Source organism: Berkeleyomyces rouxiae (assembly GCF_048999995.1).
Source record: "Berkeleyomyces rouxiae strain 22BRR77 chromosome Unknown BrBRR77_ptg000007l, whole genome shotgun sequence".
NCBI classification, from domain to species: domain Eukaryota; kingdom Fungi; phylum Ascomycota; class Sordariomycetes; order Microascales; family Ceratocystidaceae; genus Berkeleyomyces; species Berkeleyomyces rouxiae.
The window spans coordinates 736100-757436 of record NW_027396497.1 but is presented as its reverse complement, the minus strand read 5'-3'; the positions used below and the strand labels follow the sequence as shown (position 1 = coordinate 757436).

The 21337-nt window shown below is 48.8% G+C and overlaps 2 protein-coding genes across 2 annotated transcripts; one reads left to right on the top strand and one right to left on the bottom strand.

The window, feature by feature from the left end:
- Positions 1 to 16155: 16155 nt before the first annotated feature.
- BROUX77_005989 (uncharacterized protein) lies at positions 16156 to 18530 on the bottom strand (the record flags this gene model as incomplete). The annotated part of the gene is made up of 3 exons (XM_073750923.1): positions 16156 to 17849; positions 17914 to 18357; positions 18470 to 18530. The coding sequence occupies 3 exons, from the start codon at positions 18528 to 18530 to the stop codon at positions 16156 to 16158; spliced, it is 2199 nt and encodes a 732-aa protein (XP_073603859.1).
- A 693-nt stretch (positions 18531 to 19223) lies between these two features.
- On the top strand, positions 19224 to 21331 carry BROUX77_005988 (uncharacterized protein; the record flags this gene model as incomplete). The annotated part of the gene is made up of 3 exons (XM_073750922.1): positions 19224 to 19484; positions 19556 to 19604; positions 19701 to 21331. 3 exons carry the CDS (start codon positions 19224 to 19226, stop codon positions 21329 to 21331), a joined length of 1941 nt encoding a protein of 646 aa, XP_073603858.1.
- Positions 21332 to 21337: the final 6 nt, after the last annotated feature.

The window sequence follows — 21337 nt, the reverse complement described above, 5'->3', positions numbered from 1 at the left end:
AGTCGCGAGGGCTCAACAATATGTCTACTTGGCCCATATGCAAGCCCACGGGAGAAAAAAAAATGGAAAAAGTTTATCACAAGGGCCTGGGGCCCCTCTCTTGTCGCTAGACCCGACTGAGAAAAGTGAAAAGTGAAGCGAAAACTAGATTGAAACACCATCGCGGAGAAAGGCTTTGTTAGTCATGAAGTTTACGCCTGTCTCCAACTGTCATAACGTCGGCGTGGGTGACGGAGGGAAACAAGCAAAAATATAACCTGCCAAGCTCTTTCACCCCCGATGTCACGATGGTCTTTATACCGTCCGGATTTACCGTCAACGTGGGTCTTTCTTGTCATCATCGTGAAGACGCGAACGCAGGCACTTGATGTTAGCTTGGTTCCGTGTCTGTTATCACCGAGTTGCAATCGAAGTACCAATAGTTACATGCTTGGAGACAGGGCCCGCGATCATTGAGTGAAATGGGCTACCACATGCTAGCCTATGCTATGCTTACGCTCAACTGGCTGCTCTCGGCGCAAATCTGGTTCTGGCAAGGTGGGCTGCACTGATATGCAGGAGTATAGCGCTATGGAAAATGACTGCTGCATGTATGAAGCAACTTGCCAGTCAAGGGCGGATATGTGTCGACACAAGTACTGCAAAGCTCACATGGTGTTCTGCAATGCAACGCGCTGTACATACACACGTATATATGATATGGCATGTATAGTTACAAGCTGTATTAACTAGGACATAAAGGTGAAAATGCACTTGAAGAAGCTTACCTAAGCTGTTTTCCTTGGGCTCGTATTGTCTAGTTATTGCAACCATAGCAGAGGCTGTGTCCCGCTTCGACTTGCACTATTGCTGACTGTCCACATCCGATCACAAACAACGAAACAGAGACACACTATAGGGATAGACGACGGGCAATTCTGCCAACTGCTCGATTGTTGTCGGTGCCGCTCGATGCGTCCTTGATTTGCGGGCAATGATATCACAGGGACACTCTACCCTAGCCAAGTTATCGAGTAGCTGTTTGTTTTTCTTTTTTTTTTTTTCTTTTCTAGACGTCTTTCTCCACATGTAAACCAAGGGATGGCAATACGGCATGCATGAGCATCCATCGGAGTTCAGAACTGTAGGGAGATACATGGAAATCACAGAGAAATCGCGTAACTGAGACACACACATAGCAAGCAGCACAAGGCCGAGTGGACAGCCATGGGAAATCGGCGGGAGAAGTGTGTCTTTACGGGTTCCATTCCAAGGGAGAATGAATCCGTTTTGAGGCTTTTTTTTGCGCACCGAAAAGAAGAAGCAAGAATGCTGGCTCTACATCAAAATATACGCGATATCAGGGACATCCCGTCTGTCTTTGACCGGCCGCCTGTCTCTGGTTGACACTCACGAGTCCGGATTTAGATCACAAAGTGATTGATGGCTATAACATATCATAACCAAATAATGCTTGCACTAAATACATGATGATTGGCGCATCGGCCTTCTCTTTCAAGGGCAGCCGCCCGCGTCTAGATCTATGTCGTAAAAAAAAAACTCCGACCAGCGGGCACCCTTTTGCAAAAGCTCGGCATCACGTAGAATGTTTAAGCCGAATTGAGGGTTCACAAATCAGAAAGTCTGTATACCCCCACCTATTGCGCCCTAGAGTAAAATAAGCTCCGAAGAAAAGACGACACGACAAGCGGAAACATGTTATGCCCCCAGTCAAAGGCTGAGGCGAAGACCAGGCCAAGTACCCAAGGACAACGCCAGGGTTGGGGTTGCTTGGTAGTCAGTGTAGCTAGTAGTTTAACTGGTCTCTTATATGAGTATAATTGAAGAGACATGTAACAAAATGTAGCTCATGTGAGCTGAGAACTACATATCCGCCAACGAATGGCCGCCTCGTCGAAGTATCAAAGAACCAGACTCGCTGTCGGCGGGGGCCAATTTGGCTGAATCGTAATGAAATGGCAGAGCCAGAAAAGATGTCAACGGCTATCAAAGTACAGCCAGGGCTTGTGCTTACAGTGGCAGTGAAGTCCAAGGTTTGCCGGGTCTTTGTTGTGAAAAGTCCCTGGTGAAAGGTATTTACAATATCTATGGCCTGACTGGAGCATATTTGGACTCCATGGCAGTCTTCTATACCGTTTCTTTTCTCACTTTCCTTGGATAGCATCTCGTAACCGGTTTCTTGATAAAAGTGGCAAGGAAAAGAAGAAGGAAAAAAAAGAAACAAAACATCGCCACGGTGCAAAACAGTTCTTTGTTCAGAAAATCCTGGCATAAAGCACATATTTAGTGCCTCGTTGCTTAGGGCTCTTCAGCGCTAGAGCACATGTTGGTCAGCACTAAGGAGGCGCCCATTAAGGCCTCTAGACAAACTTTTTTAGTGCCTTTGTTCAGGGCTGTCTAGGGGCTATCGCGATGTTCTAGCGTTGTCCCACACCCATCTGCAGTGCACGGCCAGCCATCGACAAGGTTGCAGTAGGAGTCTTGTTGGTATTTTCTTCTTTTTCCTTCTTTCTTTTTGGTACCAGGCTTGATTTTCCCTTTGCCTGCAACTGTTTTTTTTCCCTTGCGCTTCCCCGGCCGTTTATTTTCTTTTGCTCATCTTGAAATCGTTCGATGCCTATTTCGCTGTACCGCTTGCATGCAAGCCCAGAAGAGTCTTTTTTTTTGGGCCTTTATTTTATGGCATTAGCTACAGTCAGAAAAGTACAGGGAGCTTTATATGCCATATTAGACGCCGGCTTCGTTTCGTCTGCTGACCCGAGGACACCGCAAGTAGACCACAGCGATCCGAAACACTGACTTTCAGGGCGGTGGCCTGCCGGAATATCTTGTATCGGTATGTGCTGGCTTGGGATTTTGTTTCTACTGTTGTGTTAGTATGTACTTCGTCATTGTAGCTCCAACTACACTTGTTGCATACAATTCCAACTACTTGTGCTTGGCGAGTCTGTATGTAACTCTGCGCAAAACTAACAAGCCTAGCACTACAACTCTGGTGCTCCTGCTGGCCTGCTCTAACTTGTTTTGTCGGCTACCAGGTCTAGGGAGTTAGAAGCTAAGACAAGCTTTAGCCATGTTTCCTCCCTGGGGCCCAGTCAAAGCCCTTCTCTTTGTTCCATCACACCCCCTCCATACTTGCTTGTTCCTATCTTTCACCCTGGCTTGGTTTTGCCTCTCCCAAGTCACACCCCCTACCTGTCAGTGGCTGCAAACGCCACAAACCATCAATGCCGGGCTGCTGAGAGGCCATGAGCCTGCCTGTTTACAGACTTGAACATGTCCCTGTCCCCCTCTCCCCCCTTCCCCCTGGGACGCCTGTGATACCATCGTCACTCTTGGGCGAGAGTCAGAGAAACACATGTAAAACACCCGGAACCGCAGACTTCCGGTGTCAACAGCCAGCGGCCTCTCGACTTGGCTGCTTGTTTGATCTCCCGTTGTTTTCAAACCGCCTGCGAGATAGCATCCTGTGATAGGCCCAGGAGTGCACATCTCCAAACACTGGAGGAGTTGAGCTGGAGCCTACTTGTAGCAGCAATCAGGGACCGGTGTCACCAGCTCGGCCAGACAGGAGTTGCGGCTTGAGCACGACAAAAAAAGACAACTGCTCCTGCGATACTGTTCCCAGGCCTCCCAACACCCTCCGCCTGAACGATCATCCAGTAATTAACATGTGATGAACCTGGCCTCTATTCCTCTTTATGCGTTGTGGTAAACAGAGTGCCACCATAGGAAACACGTCTAGTGCGGAGCATGAAAAAGGATTTGAGACCGAGTTTGGATGACTGCTGAATGGGATGATTGAAGCTTCAAGCCTTGGTTTGTTCATGATGCTGCCAAAACAGGCTGAGACGGGCGGCGAGGAGGTAACAGAGGAAGCAAAGGAGGAGTAGACTTAGGTCTTGAAACCGTAACCCTAAATTGACAGGTGCGTAAGCTGTGTGCGAATCCATTGCCTCGTTACTATTTGCAACGGTACTGGGGCACAACTAGTATAGTTAGTATACTATAACTAGCTTGTATATACAGGAGTACCGCCTCGTCGCTCACCGCTCGGTGCTCAACGGCTCATATTCAACGACGACCGCTTCTTTTCCTTTTGCTGTGAATTTCCGCCACCCGAGGAAGCTGAGCAGCGCAACCAAAGACGCGGAGTGATCCGTGGGTGGGCCTTTTTATAGCAACGCGGGGCTCGAGCCGGTGAGCGGCCAGGCCTGCCCGGGCTCTCTGACGTTTTTTTCCTTTTCTCTTCTTGCTAGTCTGCCACTATCCTATTATTCTGGGGAAATTGGCTCACTGCCCCGGCCCTGATCGCACCTCAACTCTGCTCTAGGCTGTTCGGTAGGTCAGACTGGCCGTGCCCAAGCCGGAGGCTGGCTTGTCCATCATGAAGGCTTGTATGTGTACAGCCCTGGTGCTGAGAGGGGGGACAAGGTTTATGGATTACGTTAGTTATTGATTACATAATATGACTAGTTAGAGCTCTAGCAAGCAGCTGTGAACCCTATATGCAGACCTGCCTTACACCCCTGTTCAAGTTGTCCATCCCATCCCCTATTGGACCAAGCTAGGACTAGGACTAGGACTAGGCTTGCTGCGATCTCGGCAACACACAAGGGGAGCTGATTTGCTGGAGTCTCAAAGCATACAAACAAAAAAAAGATAACGAGGCGGAAAATCACAGGGCCACCGAACTCAATGCCTACCGAAGTCTACCTTGTTTGAGCTGAACTGGCAGAACGGTGCAAGACCCAAAGCAGAACACACCCGGTAGTGCTCTTTGCTGATTATGGGGCATAAGAACACGACCTCGCTAAAAGCGACAACGCCATGTGAGCGATGGAAGGAAAATGAGTGAGAGCCATGCAGATGCCATCCAGAAAACAAAACAAAAAGGGTAACATTATTTGGCAATGCAACCGCACAAGAATACACTACGGGGCCCTTCGGTGACCATGAAGACGGGCTCTACTCGAGCTCTTGCATGTGAGGACATGAAGAGAGTTCTTCCATTCCGTAAGTTAATCTGGGGTGTATCTGCACAGTCATACATTGAGTGCTATACACAATGCATGTAACTGCTTACAATTGTAGCTACACAGCACACTATGTCATTACTGATCCGATCGACACGCTGCTCGGCGCGGCTTTCCCAAAGCAGAAGCAGACGGGGCACAAGCGAGCAGAGATCTTCAGCAGCAGGATCTACACAAAAAGAAGAGACACTGGTAAGCGATCACGAGGGGCTTGAAGAGAAGAGGAGATGCGTAGGTAGCAGCGTAAGGGCAGGCCACAGCAACGAGGGAGCACGAATGGGCGAGTTAGAGACCAAGACAGCTAGGGAGACGACTGTCAAAAGGGCTCAAGGGAGGCACTCGAGTGCAGCCATAGAACAGCCCTAGAAACGCCGGCCTTCCGGCTCCCTAGCACACCCGGAATGTGGCCGGTATATTAACTAGAGACATGTGTAGAAGCATAGAAGATAATAGTGTGTTTGAAAGTAGATTCTATAGGGAGAGAATAGCCAGGCCGAATTGATCTGCCTCGAGCATAGAACATTCTACGAGGAAAAGAAAAGTAGGCGAGGAAGGGGCCAGCATCGTTGGAATGTCGCCTCAATAACACTGACTAACTGACAAGCTTCTTCCACAGTATCTAGAACAACAACAGCGAACAAAAGGCACCCCTGAGAAGTGCCCTTTTGCGTCTTTTTGGAAGCATTCTCGCACCTCGCGAGACTCTGCAGCACGCAGATTCGACCATACCCTGCTGTGAGGATGAGGAGGTCAGGACATTGTGTTGTCGCATTGTGCTGTTCTGCTTATTTCCACTCAACCTTGGTTCGCTCTTCTCGTTGCTTTTCTGCTAGCCCGGGCTTGTACATACAGGTGGCGACGGGGACGAGGAAGGACGCACCTGATTTGATGTGTTGATCGGCTTGCGTACAGGTATAAGAGGAGCGATAAGAGACAGGCATGGGGCAGGTTGGCAGGGAAGAGGCGGGGAGAGGCATTTGGGAGGAGCGGCTGCTTTCTTCGGGCACAATGCCAAAGGCCTGCGCCTTAGCACGCTGTGATATCGCGGCCCGGTAGCATACAAATGCGGCAAGTAGTACGGCTGATCACTTTTGCATACTGCGTGTTTATTGATTCTTGTTTCTGAGATACAAGTACAAATTAAAGTATCTGCCAGCAACAAGTCTTGGCGCCACATGAGAAAAAAAGAAAAGCAAGACAAAAGTTATATATATCTGGACATTATATAGCCGGCATGGGTAGTACGTTGCCTGTGCAAGGGGTTCTCTCCAAGAACTCATCAGATACCTTTTTTGAATGCAGCAATTTCGTGTTGACGTTGTTCTTCTCACATCTGTTCTTGCTTGCATCTTCATGAAATAACCCTGCACACAACTCCAGATGCATCCCGGTAGTCTTTTTGTAAATCACCACAACCCTCTTCCCCGGCCCTGAACAGGACCGACACTCCCCTGCCCTCCCCAGCCTCCCATCCCTCTCAATGAAGCTCCCAATAATCACACAAGAAGCCCTCACTGAGTGGAGTTGGCAGAGTTGGCCAACTACACGCTACAGGACACTCCAGGACCAGGCCTTCTGTGGAAAAGGTCACAATTTCGTAGTCAGAACCCAGACGGCAACGATCGACAACAATGCATGCTTATTCTGGATGTGGGTAGCCTACAGCTGAACTTCCTCTCTGTAGATGTGAAACAATGTAGAGTCCTCTGATTTTATTATCGTGGGTGTCTACTGATTTGGCTGAGAGACTCTTCTCAAAAAGGCTCTTCCTGTCGACCTCGACGACACATTGGCATAGCTAGCAATCGGATTACTGGGGATACGGGCCGGCCCTGGCAGACTTGGCCCAGAGTTTCCGACAAAATACATCAAGTAAAAGTACATGTGTGTATGGTTGGTTCTATGGCTAATAGCCTATCCTGTTCTGATCACTCTGGATTTGTAAGGCCTGACCACACCCTTAGTGTGACAAAGTCTGGTGAATGCATAAACTATTGCATGTACTTTGTGTCTGTTATATCACCATGTCACTGGGCACAGTAGTCGTACATACAGACGTCTATACTTGCACATGAATGCATGTATGACAACCAATATCAAGCCATATCACACATATCCTCACAGTCACATTAGCATTCCGATATACACTTGTACAAGCCTTGTAGCTCTCTTTTGAGTATTTACAAATACCTACTCGTTTTGCCCAAACAAACCCTCACATAACATACCTCTCCGATCTGACGTTCTTCCCATAAGCATCATCACTAGCCACTTGATGGGGCTTACATATGTATGTATGTACATGTGCGTTCACCAGAACGATTTCCCTCCTTGCATAGTCGTAGTCAATCTAGCCACATGTACATGCACTATGCAGGGCATGATATGCACTCACGAGGAGAATGCAGAAGGACGCAGGAAGGAACAAGATCTTGATATTATCTGTACCAATTTTCGAGTAGCGCACCTGGGCTACAGAAGTAGAGAAGGGCGGGCCAACAGCTCGACAGCCCTGGCTGCAGCCAAGGAGAGTATGGGGCCTCAAAGCCGACCCTAGACTCTATGAAGATATCGGGAGCAAAACAAACTACTTCCCGATGAAACATGAGCTCAAATGCAGTGGAGCATAACTCTTTCGTAGCCTGGCAAGCAGTCAGGCCACTAGAAAAGATGTTCCTCCGCCTCCACCTCCACCTCCACTATCAAGACCAGGCGGACGGAACTGGACATCGCCGCCATGTCTACCTTTGGCAAGAGCGATATCTCCACGTTGCTTCTGTCCCGTTTCTTTTTGTCTTGATCCCCTTCGGACTTGATCTTTTCGCCGCAGGCTTAGTGCCGGAAAAACACAGCGATCCGGCTGGTGAGCTGATAAGCGCAAGTCCCTCTTTCTCTTCTCTTCGTTCTCGCCCTCCCCCTCCTTCGGCATCCTGCTTCATCATCGATTTCTATCACCTTGCCTCACTTCTCCCTTTCTTTCACTCCTTCACTCCTCCCTATAATACAGGCCATCTCTATCTTCCCATACACCCGGCCCAGAATACAGTCAAACTGGCCCATGCGCCCGAATACCCCCATCTGCCTCCTCTATACTCTCTTTCTTTCCCATTAGTTGCCTCCAGCCGTACATTTTGCTTGATTTTATTTTGTCTCTGCGGAAGACTCATTTCGGAATATCTTCCATCTTCATGATCGGTGCTTTCTTGTGTTTCTATTTCAAGAAGCTGCTGCAGATCGTAAGCTGCCCGCCCCGCTTGTCGCGTTGAATGACCCAAATATGATGTATGATATGTAATGTGTCCGGGAGCGGGCCAGTCAACAGAGACGGGGGCGTTTGGAACCAACAAAGTTCAGTGTGCAAGTAGACAGGTCGGAGTGATTTCAATGCACAGGGGATGGGGGCGTGACTGCCCATTAGTTGACTGGCTAATGGTCTATGCTATAGAGGTGTCTCCACATGTCTAGTTATACAAACACATGGTTACGAGAATAAGTACGAATATACTTGCACAGAACCGCCACTGCACAGGTGTTCATGTATAGCACCAGGAGTAATCAACTTCACCGCAAGATGAGACTCCAGCTCGGCCGGGTAGTGCCACCCATCATATCCTTTCAACGCAATATTCACTCTCCTGAGCCTCGAGCCACCGTCGCTCTTGCATCCCTTCAGACTTGGGCGACAAACTTTTGAAGCAACTGTAGTTCCCTAGTAATATGTTATCTTTGTTCAACCTAGAAACTGGGTTGCTGTTGTGTATCCTGTACACATATCAACTTGCAGACTTACAATGGGACCCGCCTAAAAACCCGATTTACAAGGGAAGTTGTTTAACTTGGCAGGGCTATTGACAGGGCCATACTGGCGCAACTTCCTCTTTCTACATCTCTGTCTCGGGCCGAGATTACGTACCAGACAAGTGATTAACAAGAGGGAAAGATAAATGTGAAGGCCATTTTAAAAGGCGGAAATGAAGGAGAGACAGACGCACACAAAAGACAAATCAAGTGTGACGTCCAGGGATACAAAAAAAGACCTACGCATTACAGGGCAGGAAATATGTGCGTGAATGCAAAAAAGTACACGTTGTAGGGTCTTGCCGTGGATCGAACACGGGACCTCTCGCAAGCTTTGCTGTAGGGTTAACCCTAAGCGAGAATCATACCACTAGACCACAAGACCTTGTTGAAGGGATACACTGAAATATAACCCTAAAAATGAAACTTGCAGTGCAGGGATTTCTGTGACACAGTCAATAACACCGTGTGAAACTGTACTAACCTCGAGTATTTGCGGGGCTTTTATTTCTTGCAGAACGTCACCTTTCCACCTACACGTATAACTCCGAAGTCTTATAGCCCAGGCTAGCACCAGGTTTTGACGGAACTTAATTTTTTTCATTTTCCCTGGGATAATTTTGGTATACTGTGAAATTACTCCGTGTGCTGAGTGTTGTTTGTTTGTATATGACCGACCAAGTATATGGGAGTTTGGTTTCCTACTGGCTTGTCATCTTGGCTGAACCTCCTCAACGGCATGGAGAAGACAGGTGTATGTACAAGTGCAACTATGTAGCTTTGTTGTCGCATTTTGGGACATCTTAAAGCTTCTACATCGCAGCCATGTAGCTGCAGCTGTGCCTGCGCTTATTCAGGGGTTGAAATTCACATAGGCCTGCCAGGTGTTTGTCCGGTTGTTGTTCAACTGATAATGGGGGGAGAGAGGGACTCTGCTACTCTGGCTGTTTGTTGATGCATAATACCCGCCAGCTAATGGTTCATAGCAATATGTGGTCCTGCTTCTTGTCAAAGGCCGAGTGCATAATGGGTTTGTTTGTTCGGTAACCATTAGCTGGGCCAAACAAGGAAACTAGCCCGCCATCAATCTATATGACGAAAGAGAAGGAAGGGGAGCAGCAGGCCACTAGGCTAGTGCAATGTACTTCTGCTCTCACCTATGCTTTGACATTTGGTGATAGTCCGGTGAATTGAAATGAAGTATAAATCACGAGCAGAAATGCCTTGCATTGCCAAAAATAGATGCGCAAGAGAAAGCAAGCACGGCCTGGTGATGATTCTAGCGCATAGGACACCCTTTGATATAGAGTCAGTTTTCAACTAGACAGAGGCATGCGAGATGACGCGACTGTGAGCAACGGTCGTGCTTTTTTTTTTGACTGGACTGTGCTTTGTTTTCTGCTTGTATTTTCTCTGAAGCTAGACGTCAGGGCCGCATCCCGAAAGGTCCGGCCACACAAGCCTTCTTTTCTTTTCCTCAAAAAGCCCGGAAAGCCGTGGCGTGTTCGGCCGTTCGAGTAATGCGAGGAGAATAACTATGTCTACTTACTTGCACTTTCTAGACAGAGCTTACTATAGTTTCGCGATCCTGGATACCCCCGCTCAAATCGATGTCCTTGTTCCTCTAGTGTCCTTCTTGCACCAGAGTAACGCCACTCGCGTGGACGACATGGGAGCAAGAACAAATGAATCTTCGGCTCGGGCTTTGTACAAGTAGGATGCGGTTGGAGGAGACAAGAGCCGCGAATCACTTGCCTTTTTGATGATGGCCTCACATTCACGACTGGTGTGTGAGATGGGAAGAGCCAAGTGATGCATCGTCAAGTGATTACACGAGTGGTGTGTACAGAGATATCAAGTAGAGACACCTGAACTACAGTTTATAGAAACACGGCTATTTTCCCCGGCTGCTATAGCCAAGGCAGACAGCATAGGCGAAATTAGAGATCACCCAGACATGCAGAGATGGGGTATTTCTTTTTTTTGTTTTTCTTCCTGCCCTCGGTGCCAAATTTGCTGGCAATTAGCATTCACAGAACCCAGCTAAGGGTCCTTTGAGCATTCTTTGCCGCGTGAGAGAGAAAGACATAGAACTAAAGGTCGAACTCGGCAGCAGGGTAGAGCGAGATAGAGACAGGGCACACAGACATGACCACAACAACCTGGTCAGGCCTGTCAAGGAGGAGCAAACCACAGACACAGACACAGTGGCATTGGAATAGAATCGAGGGGACAGGCAGAGCATTGTTGCCTGTAAAAAGGATGGGAAAAAATCGGAAATAGTCAGTAAATAGCAACATGCAGATACATGGTCGGCAGTAGGTCGTGGTCAGTGGGCGGGTGGGCAGTAGGAACTGACAGGAACCAAGAGGAGCGGATAACGAGAGGACTTGGACACGGGTTTTGATGCAGAGCGACAGAAACAGAAATCATGTTGGTTTCGTGGACATTTATGTGGGAGCTGTCCCCACCCTCTGAGAGCCAAGTTCCCTTGACTTTATCCTCCTACTTCAGCATGATACGTCCTGATCCCCCCTCTTCACATCGCTGCCTCTACGACCCTACCATTTTGTTGCTGAGTTGGGTTGAGATCGACCGGATGCCCGTACCGTTCAGAGTTGCAGTACATAGCACATGCAAGTACAACATACATACGTGCGTGGTAGCAGCAGCAAGGTGCTTGTTTGTGCGAATTTGAGGCAGTGTGTATAAACATTTCATGTATAGCTGCAGTTGTGTGCTGCAGACCTACACAGAGGCAAAAGACACGGCAACACACACGCTGAGCAAGACAGGTAGTCTCATGATCCCTTGCCCACACTGCATAACAATAACCTTCTTATAGCCCACAGCGTTCATCCATCTCGTAAGTGGCGATCGTGAACTGCGCAGCAAGACGCCAGCGCGTGGTGCTCCTTGCCCTGTGCATTCTCAGAGGACTTGTGCGTTCATCTTGTCTCTTTTCTTGTTTGTTCTTGTTCTCTCCACTTGTTCTAGAGACACACAGACGCTAATCTTTTTTTGTTTCGTCCAGCTTTGTTTCTCGCACATCACGGAATATATGGATAACCTCGATTGTATGTTTGCTCGCTAAGTAGGTCCTTTCTGACCCGCCCAGCTCCATCATTGGCCTGCTATTGTCTGGGCACCGGCTTTCCTTGAATTGCTTTTGATCTACTAGTTACTGCCTTTGTAGTGCTTGTAAGGTAGACCTCCTTTCATATTTTCACAAGTGACGGTATCCCAGAGCTTCATGCCTTCGCCCCTCTTCCATTTGATATACAACTTTTAATTGAAATCCTTCTACCCCTCTCTGCTCCCTTGTCTATCCCGAGGATATTTTCTGCAGTTCCATCATACGATGGGCGCATATTCAGAGACAGAAGTTGCTTTTGCCGCCGAGTTACAGCGCAGGCAAGGCCCAGGCAGGGCTGGCTAGACTAGGGAACTCGAAGCCAACGAGGAAGCAGCAGAAGAAAAGAAGGCTGCAACAGCATCTGGCTATCTTCTCGTCCTTTTCCAGAATCCTGGGCTGCCGTTGCCACTGACAAATGTGCTTTGATGTCAAGGTACCAACGCGCACCGACAGGTGAAGACAAAGACAGCAAATACACACATGTACCCTGAAATTTATATAGGACTGCCTCCTTGTGCTTGCACAGAATATCCTCTCCAGTACACACATACACACTCCTGCTTTTCATCGTGCGGCAATAATGAAAGGGCGGACATGTCGGCGGATGAAGACGAGGATTTGTAGAAAGCGGTCTCTTCTCTCTTTTTCTCCTTAACCATTGCCTTGTGAGCTATACTTGCAGGTGGATATATACCACTATTAGAGTCAGAGTCAGAGCTGCTATTAGTTCCTGATCTCCGTTATAGAGGGCGGTGACGTTTTCCTGACGAGAAAGATACAAGATACAAACAACTCCACCATAGCTTAGTCGGCTTTAGCGCCTCGAAAGTTTCTAACACTTGTACCTACTCTTGTACGGGATGGTGTTCTGAACATCGTGGTAACAATGAAAGGAAAGTATAAAGTATAAAGTATGTGCAAGCCATCTTTGGGGATCACCGACATTGGATAGCGGGAGCAGTGTTAGTAGTCTCTGGGGAGCTAGGGGAAATGAAAAGGTACTGTCAAAATCCGGGATTACCTTGATTGAGGATCGTCCTAGATGTCACACCATGACCTAGAAAAGAGGCGAAAAAGTCGTCTGCTGGTATTCTCTAGTTTTCATTTACATACAGAGTTCCAGCTTGACCTTTGGCTGGTTATGAGGATCCATGGATACACCATATTGCGCCTCCCTGCGGTGTGATACTCTGGTAAATTACCTTTGTGCTAGACCAAGTTCCATCCCAAAGAAAGCCTGAGCATCGCACTGCAGCAGTGGCAGCACTCCTAGCCTGATGTGGGAACCAAGAGACTAGACAACAGGACAGAGGGTGCCCCGGGCTTTTGATAGTCTGGGCTAGACACCCCCTCTTGGCGTCGTTCGTGAATGGTCTTTCCCCTCGATATGTACACTTTTACTAGCTCTTTTCTTGGGATTAATGAATACAACAAAAGTGCCCCCATCCCATCGAAATATGGCATTTATGAGTTTTGTAACGCAGCTCTAGCTATAGTACTGTCCAAGTACAGCCAATCAAGCACAAGTGGCAGCGGCATTCCCTAGTAGTCGACAGACTGACTTGGCCACTTCCATCTCGCATTTTCGACTTGTTTGTGCTCTTCCCGATGACGCTGATGGTTGGCATGTGCGGTGGTGTAAGGTGGGCGTCGCCCATCAGGGTGAACAGGAGCGCAGTGATGACGAGCAGCACGGAACAGCAAAGGTCCGGAAGGACGCCAGATGGATATCCGAGACTTCCATCACATCTCCTCTGTCTCCGCGCCCGGGCTCAAGCTTGGAGCTTTTGAGAAACCCAAGTAAGAAAGATTACAGCCCCCGTGCCCCGTTGGAGAGGAGTGCTGAACAGGAGACACAAGAACACCGCTTAAAGGACTTTGCTCTAGAGACGTCACTGCCTTGCCAGATGGTCTGTGCTTCATAGAATGCACTATATTTAGGGAAGCAGCAGACCTGTGAGTTGGCTCTTGCTTCTAGATAACAAGACGCCCCTTTGCCTCTTCTCATATCAGCCAATACCATGTGTGATTATACGACTGGTGCATGGCCCCAACGTTGGTTGTGGTGATGGCTCATCTCGATGGTGTGCTGGGATCTCCCTGAATTCCGCTATAGAGAAGCACAATAGGTCATGACTACAACACACTGCTTAGCTTCCTACAGCCCTACTTTTGGCCGCATGCGTAGTGTGCAGTTGGGAGAACCAGACAAGACTTGGCTTTTTGACTTGTTTGGTAAAGAGGCGGGGAGCCTATATGAGAAGAGGATGATCATAACTGCAGAAAGAAGGGGAGTAGGAGAGGGGAAAGAGCACCTGCTGACTTGGTTGTAATTTGGTAGCTTTGGGGGAGGGGGGAGGCAGATGTTAGCCTTCCATGGATAGCCGTGGCGAGATGGTCTGTCTGGATGGGCTGTGAGTGGTATATTCCTATGGGCTATGGAATATGACATGTGTGGAAGTATCGATGTGCGTATGTGTGTCTCAGTCAGTTTACACCATCTTTCCCATCCGTCCATATCTCCGTATCGGCCATTTAGTGGTGTCACTCTCTCATTTGACACCACCGGCCCGCCCCTTCATACTGATCCGCAAACTTGAGACGGGCTTTTCTCCTCTCCGTAGCCCGCAGCTATAGCGGATTCTGAGTCTTCCTGTATGCATCACCAGAGAGAGAGAGATACATCCTGCACATGCAAGAGACTATCCGGATGTCGCCCGCCGAGACCGCAGTCTGGACCCGCCGCATCCTCAGAGGAAAAAGAGGAAGCCAAACAACGCCCACTCCACCCCCCTCGGAGTGGGACTCTGAGTGTTCTCGACAGGGCTGGGTGTGGGAAGATGTGTATACTGCTGTAGAGTTATATGTAGGCTCATAAGTAGGAAGCACACGCTATAGCTTGCGAATACGTGCGCTGTTCTCGTTCCCTGCTTGCTCATTCATTGGCTTGTTCGCCTGTTCGCACGTCCGCCGTCGTCATGTGCTGCACTGGGCATCTGTGGACAGTCCATTCGTCACCGCTGGGACAACAGCAAACCCAGGAGGGGGTCTAGCACTAGCAAGCACAAAGCCCACATCTCTTTTCCCGTGACTTGGTTGCTGCTCTTGCTGTCTCGATCTGATAGTGCAGCTGAGGTGGCCTTCTATTCCGCTCTTTCTCCTCTCCTTGCTACTATGGGGCTACGCGACATTGACCATTACCACTCCCACGACACAAAGGGAGAACAGGAAGTGGTGGGGGGCAAATGTATGTTGACACTGCAGCTCAGGATAAGGTCTACGAATATTATACAGGAGAGTTATCAGTCAAAGCCTGCAACATAGTATCGCCCCTTGGAGGAGGGGGGGAATGTTCCTACTGGTACACACAGGCAGTACGCCAGAAAAGGCTGAGCGCCTTTGTTCCTGTGGCTCGCAGAGTTGTTCCTTAAATGCATGAGTCAAGCATGTTAGAATTGAAATGCAAAGAAGAAACGACAGGTTTCAATAACTAAATCAACATGTGAGTAATCCTTTTCCACCCTAGCAACAGGGTTCGAAACATGAACGCCATAGTAAACAAACATCTCGCGGGGACATTAACATAGAACAAGAAGAAAAAGAAAGGACAAACAAGAAAAAGTTGAGAAAGCCAGTCCCAGGGCAGTAGCAAAGAGAAAAAAAAGAACACTTGTTTCCATACCCAGGGTAAAAAAAAGGGACGTGGGCGAGGCGGCGTGTGAGAGCATCAAGCCGTTGCATGGTGGTTTTATTGGCGTCTCAGAGAGCCCATTGTGTGTTTTCTTTTTTTTTTCCGGTTGCAGAAGCACATCTGGCCATCAAATCTATGAGGAACGGTACAAGCCAGTGACAAGAAAGGAGGAGTGGGATATCGTGATGTGACGGAACACAAGATGAACAAAAGAAGGTCGTAGATATGAAATAGACAAACAACAAGCCTATCACGAATTTCGGGTGAAATAATGCAAAGAGAATGGAGAGAAGAAAAGGAATTGCCTGAAGAAACATACAAACTGTCATAGCCCGTGCAAAGCGAGTCTACCGACTCAAGAGGTTCGGAAGAAGGGTTCTAGGAATAGATCATGGTTTGGACTGGAACTATTTGAGATCACGCAGTCTGGCCAGTCACTTCTTGAGCCGATGCAGCAGCGTATTAAGTTGCATAAAACAGGGCTCGGTGACTATCTAAGCCCGCACCTGCCTCGTTTTTTGCAGGAACGGGCTCGGCATTTCGTCAACTTCGGGGTCCCACACCGTCGGATCGCTGCTCCGACGATTGGCTGTGTCTACCGCTGTCAGCCGTTCACGGAAAGCCCGTTTGGGGCTGATGTTCTCGCCCGAGGAAGACGAACTCGGCGTGATTCCAGCAGAAGACGGGAGGACGGCAGACAATGGTCGTCCGCCAGCGCGCGCTTGTTGTAGTTCCACAAGAGTACGGCCCTTTATGTTATTCTTGGCCGCAAGCTTGTTGAGACGCTCATCATCGCCTGAGCTGTGATGGTGCTGATGACGAAGCAGCTTCTTGGTGCCACGTGTAGGGCTGGCGTGTTTATTTGTGCTGTTGCTATCAGATGAGGAGCCAGATGAGGAGCCAGAGGAGAGCTTGGCATTGCTCAAGCTAGTAACCGACGGGATCTTGCTAAGACGACGCGAAGGCGATACTCGCGGGAGATCTGAGTTGGAGTTTTTGCCGCTCAGAGTCGGGATTCCCATGTTCTTATTCAGTGCCGACTTTTGCGCAGTGAGCACTGGGCGATTCTTGCTGCTAAAGGGGTTCTTCACTGATCTCACTACTGGCGTAGGTGATGCTGGGGGCTCATCGTCATCGGATTCTATGCTTCTAGCGTCACGAGGCATATCCCACGCGGGGCCGTTGCCGTTTGGTGCCGCAGCGTTGTTGAGCTGGAAAATGTTGCCGTTGTTGGAGGGAGGTTTCGTCGTACCATTGCGGCGAGGAGATAGACTCAGACTTGAAATAGCCATCGGCGAGGGAGACACCATTTCAATATCGCCCGGGGTCTCTGGGTTGAGGCCAGCATACATGGTTTGGGCTCTCTTAAGCGGAGTGCTCAGATTACGCTTGCTAAGGCCAGAGGGGATATCAGGTGGTAACGCCTCGGCTACTGTGACTGATGTGGGTACTGTTGATGATTGTGTGGTGGGAGCAGATGGTTTTTTTATCTCAACATCGGGAGTTGCTGTTCTTTGGGGCCCATTCATAGACTCTCTGCGCTTAAGCTCGACCTCAACACGTGCTCTAACTTCGCTCTCGAATTGCTTTTGCAGATTCTCGATCTCCATGTTGATGTGTCGGCTGATTTCCAACTGGGCCTTGGCCTCCCATTCTCTTCTCAACTGAGAATCAATTTCCTGGCGCATCATCTTCTTCTCTGTTTCAATGGCTCCAGCGAAATGGTTTAGCTCCTTTTCCTTTTGTGCTAGGGAGTCTTGCTTGGCTCGAAGCTTTCTCTTGAGATCGGCAACCTCCATCTCCCTTCTGGTCAGGCGGATTTGTGCTATGTGGAGGAGGTCATGGGTAGATGGCCGGGCGTCGGGGCTCTTGCGCAGACACGCATCAATAGCATCTCGTAGTTCCGGAGAGTAAATGTTGGGCAGGGCGGGATATTGTCCATCTTTGATCTTTTGCACTAGCTGGTAGTGTGACCGCGCATCGAAAGGCGGGGCTCTCATGCATAGCTCATAGATGATACAGCCCAATGACCAAATGTCGGACTTGAGAGTGTATCTCTCAGCGGCGCAAATTTCAGGAGACATGTAGTACGGTGTTCCAACATATGTGGAAGCGAAGTCTTGAGACTTGATCATCTTTGAGAGTCCAAAGTCGCCGAGCTTCACGGAGTTGTTCTCGCCAAGGAATACTGCACAACCGTTAGTTATCTAGTCGAATGTGAGTTATAGAGATCGGTATTCAGGTGAACCAACCATTTTCAGGCTTCAAGTCACGATGCATGATGCAAAGAGTGCCAGCGGGGGCTTTGCCGGGATTTGAGGCGCCATCACTAGGGCTAGGAGGGTCGATTCCGTAGTGACAGCGGTACAAGGCTGATGAAAGCTGGCCAAAGATGCTCCAGACGAACTGCTCGCTGGCTCTCTGACCTTTGCTAGCCAGATCCTTGATAACACGGCCCAAATCACCGTTTCCGCAATACTCCATGTAGAGATGTAATTCTTGGGTTTCCTTCAGGTGGTCGCGGTGGTAGTAGGCGACAATATTGGGATGGCGGAGATGGGACAAGCACTGGAACTCGGCGTGAAGCTGCTCACGTTCCTTTTGCGACATTTTCAGATAGTTGATCTCCTTTCGACATAGGATCAGACCATCGGCCTTTCGGCGGACTCTACGGATGATGCCGAAGGAGCCATGGCCTTTGGGCAGCAAACACATGTTAGCTTGGGTACGAGTTCTACACGATTCGTGTACAGGTATCATAGAGCGACAACACCCAAAGGACCTCTCCCGCTGATAGACACAACTCACCAATTTTGTCCATCACCTCATAGTCCTCAGCCTTCGTAACGGTAGCGTTCGAGGAGGCCATTGTGCGCGGTGGGCATGCAGCAACTGCTAAGAATGTGATGCATTCAGATAAACGATGACAAAAGTACACGGCAAATGAATTGCCCACTCGAAATCAGCAGAGGTTATGTTCGTCAAAGGCGGTGTGGGCGTAGGCGTAGGCTTTGGTGATTTTCGTGAATATGAGCCGCGACGAGCAGAGAGCGAAATGGGGCAGACCGACAGTTGAGGAAAAATCGAGTAGAAGCGTAAGAGGAAAAAGATCTAGAGGTAAAATAGGGCTGCTGCTAGTAAAGGCTGCAAAGCACAAGAAAAGAACGACAAGCGCTCCAAAAAATAACAAATGACGATGAGGGTGTCAAAGAGAAAACACGAGCTTAGATGCGGCAAACAAAGGAAACGAGAGAGATGACAGGGAAGAAATCTTGTTCAAATCAATTATTATCGTGTATTGTGTGTGCTCTAGTAAGGCCCAGGGAAAGTACTAGCCGGGATACGTCAAAGTGGAGTAAACACTTCCAGGGCCGTCGACTGGGCAACGGTGATTACCCGATGAATAGCCTTAGCGGTTGCTTATCGATAGATTATCAGACCCTCTAAGATCAACATAACCCTAGTACCTATCTCCTCACCAACTACACTTCATGGTCCATACAATACCTTGGCCCTCACTACCATCATCACAATCATCTTCTGCCTCTGCTGACTGGTCAAGATGCCCTCCGAAGAAGACATCTCGCCCCAACGGTTCAAAGAACTCCAAAACACCATTCTTGACATTGCTAAGAACAACAACAAGCTGCGGAAGCTCCCCCGCGAAGAACGGCTTGCTGGTACTCCTCTTGATAAGTCGCCCAAGTTTGAGTCACTTTTGGATGCTTGCCGGCGGGGTGATCTCAAGACATGCCACGAGTTGATAATAACAGGGGTGAATATCAATGGGCGGGACAAGTATGATTATACGCCTTTGATTCTAGTAAGCCACCCACTCACTTTATGAAACCTTCATGCTTCTGTGATAGAACTGACCGAGTATGATCCACTTAGGCCAGTATCTGTGGTCACTTTGAACTCGTCAAGTTACTCCTCGATTATGGTACGTCTATGCTTGATCAAGCATTACTGCGAATATCAAAAGGTGGCATGTCTACCCGTCGACTTTACTGATTACTAATCCGGTGGTTGTCCTCAGGCGCGTTGGCGGAACGAAACACATTCCAGGGAGAGCGATGCATTTATGGTGCTCTCACGCTGGATATTCGGAATCTGCTTCTTAGCTATGACTTCAGCAAGGCCACCGATCCTTTGCGGGAATGGTCCGGCCATATCAATAGTCTCCAGAACGGCGAGCCGCCTGGAACGCCTGACTTTACGCTGCGAATTGGGAGCAACGACGGTCCTAGCTGCGGGGTTCATCGCATGATCCTAGCTGTGCGATCGCCGTTTTTCCACGACATGCTTGTCAAGAATCCTGGACTGACCTCATGGACTGCTCACGGAGTTGATGTAGATGAAGAATGCCTGTACATTGTGCACAGGTTTTTATACATGGACCAGATCCCTGACACGGTGCTAAAGCAGCGCAGCATCACAGAAAAGTCTGCCGCTACCCGGATCCTTGAGGGATGTGAGAAATTGGCCCAAGAATTTGACCTGTCAGGACTTCAGGCTATTCTCGATGTGGGAGACCAGCTCAATGTCGCCCGCAAAACGCATCAGGAACAGGTCAACCAGGCACAGGTGCAAATGAATCGCTTTTTTGCTGAATCTATCATGAAGCAAAAGATGATTGTCTCGGAGGAGGAAGTTACTGGTATCCAGTGGTCTTATGCCAACCCCGCATTCGCTGATGTATTACTCAAAGTTGAGTATATCGAAGATGAGAATGACGCAGCCCAAGAGAGCGATGAGCTTAATGATCGACTTCATGGCCTGGAGATCACTAACCTCGCGACAAAGACACCCGGAGAGGCTGAGAAACGGGCGCAGAAATACGTCATATATCCAGTACACAAGGCTATCCTAGCGCGTAGTCCATACTTCAAGCGCATGTTCACAGGTGGTTTTTTGGAAGGCCAAGGTTCTGACCATTTGCACATTGTTGGAATGACATGTGCCCCAGTAACTTTGGAGGTTATTCTTGCTAATCTATATTTTGAAAAAGGCGAAATTTCTCTCGCCTACAGCCTTGATTTGCTGTACACAGCTGACGAGCTGTTTCTTGAGAAGCTTGTTAACAAAGCCGCTCTGACCATCAGCAGTCAGGGAATGGCCGAGTCCAATGTCTGGCAGGACCGCACGCATGATCCAGAGTTGAGAAAAAAGACCCGCGGAGCTCGTAGAGCTCGCGGTGACGCCTCCGATTCTATTGACATTTATGAGATTCTCCATGCAGCTTGGGACATTGGCGTACGGCGCCTTGAAGACTTTGCTGCACGCTTTTTTGCCAGTCGATTGGAGGACTATCTCGACGACCCGCAGTTTATCGACATCATCCGCCAAAGTGCCGAGCGCGTCAAAAACCGTCAGGCTACAGATACGATTGAGCTTTTGGATGATATCCGCCACCACATCAAGGACCGATTTCGCATGCGTTTCCAGGACGTGAGTCTCATGATGACGCGCGATACAGAACAGGCAGACCGTATCCGTGCCGATCATCAGCAAGATATCAAGAAAAATACTGCTATTAAGACACTAAGCGGGGAAATGGCCGAGGATGAATTTGCTGCTGACGATATGAACTATGAGTTTCTTATGAAGAAGTTGGATGAGTTGCTGAAGGAGATGAACAAGACAGTCTTCAAGAAAAACAACGGGTAGTCATAA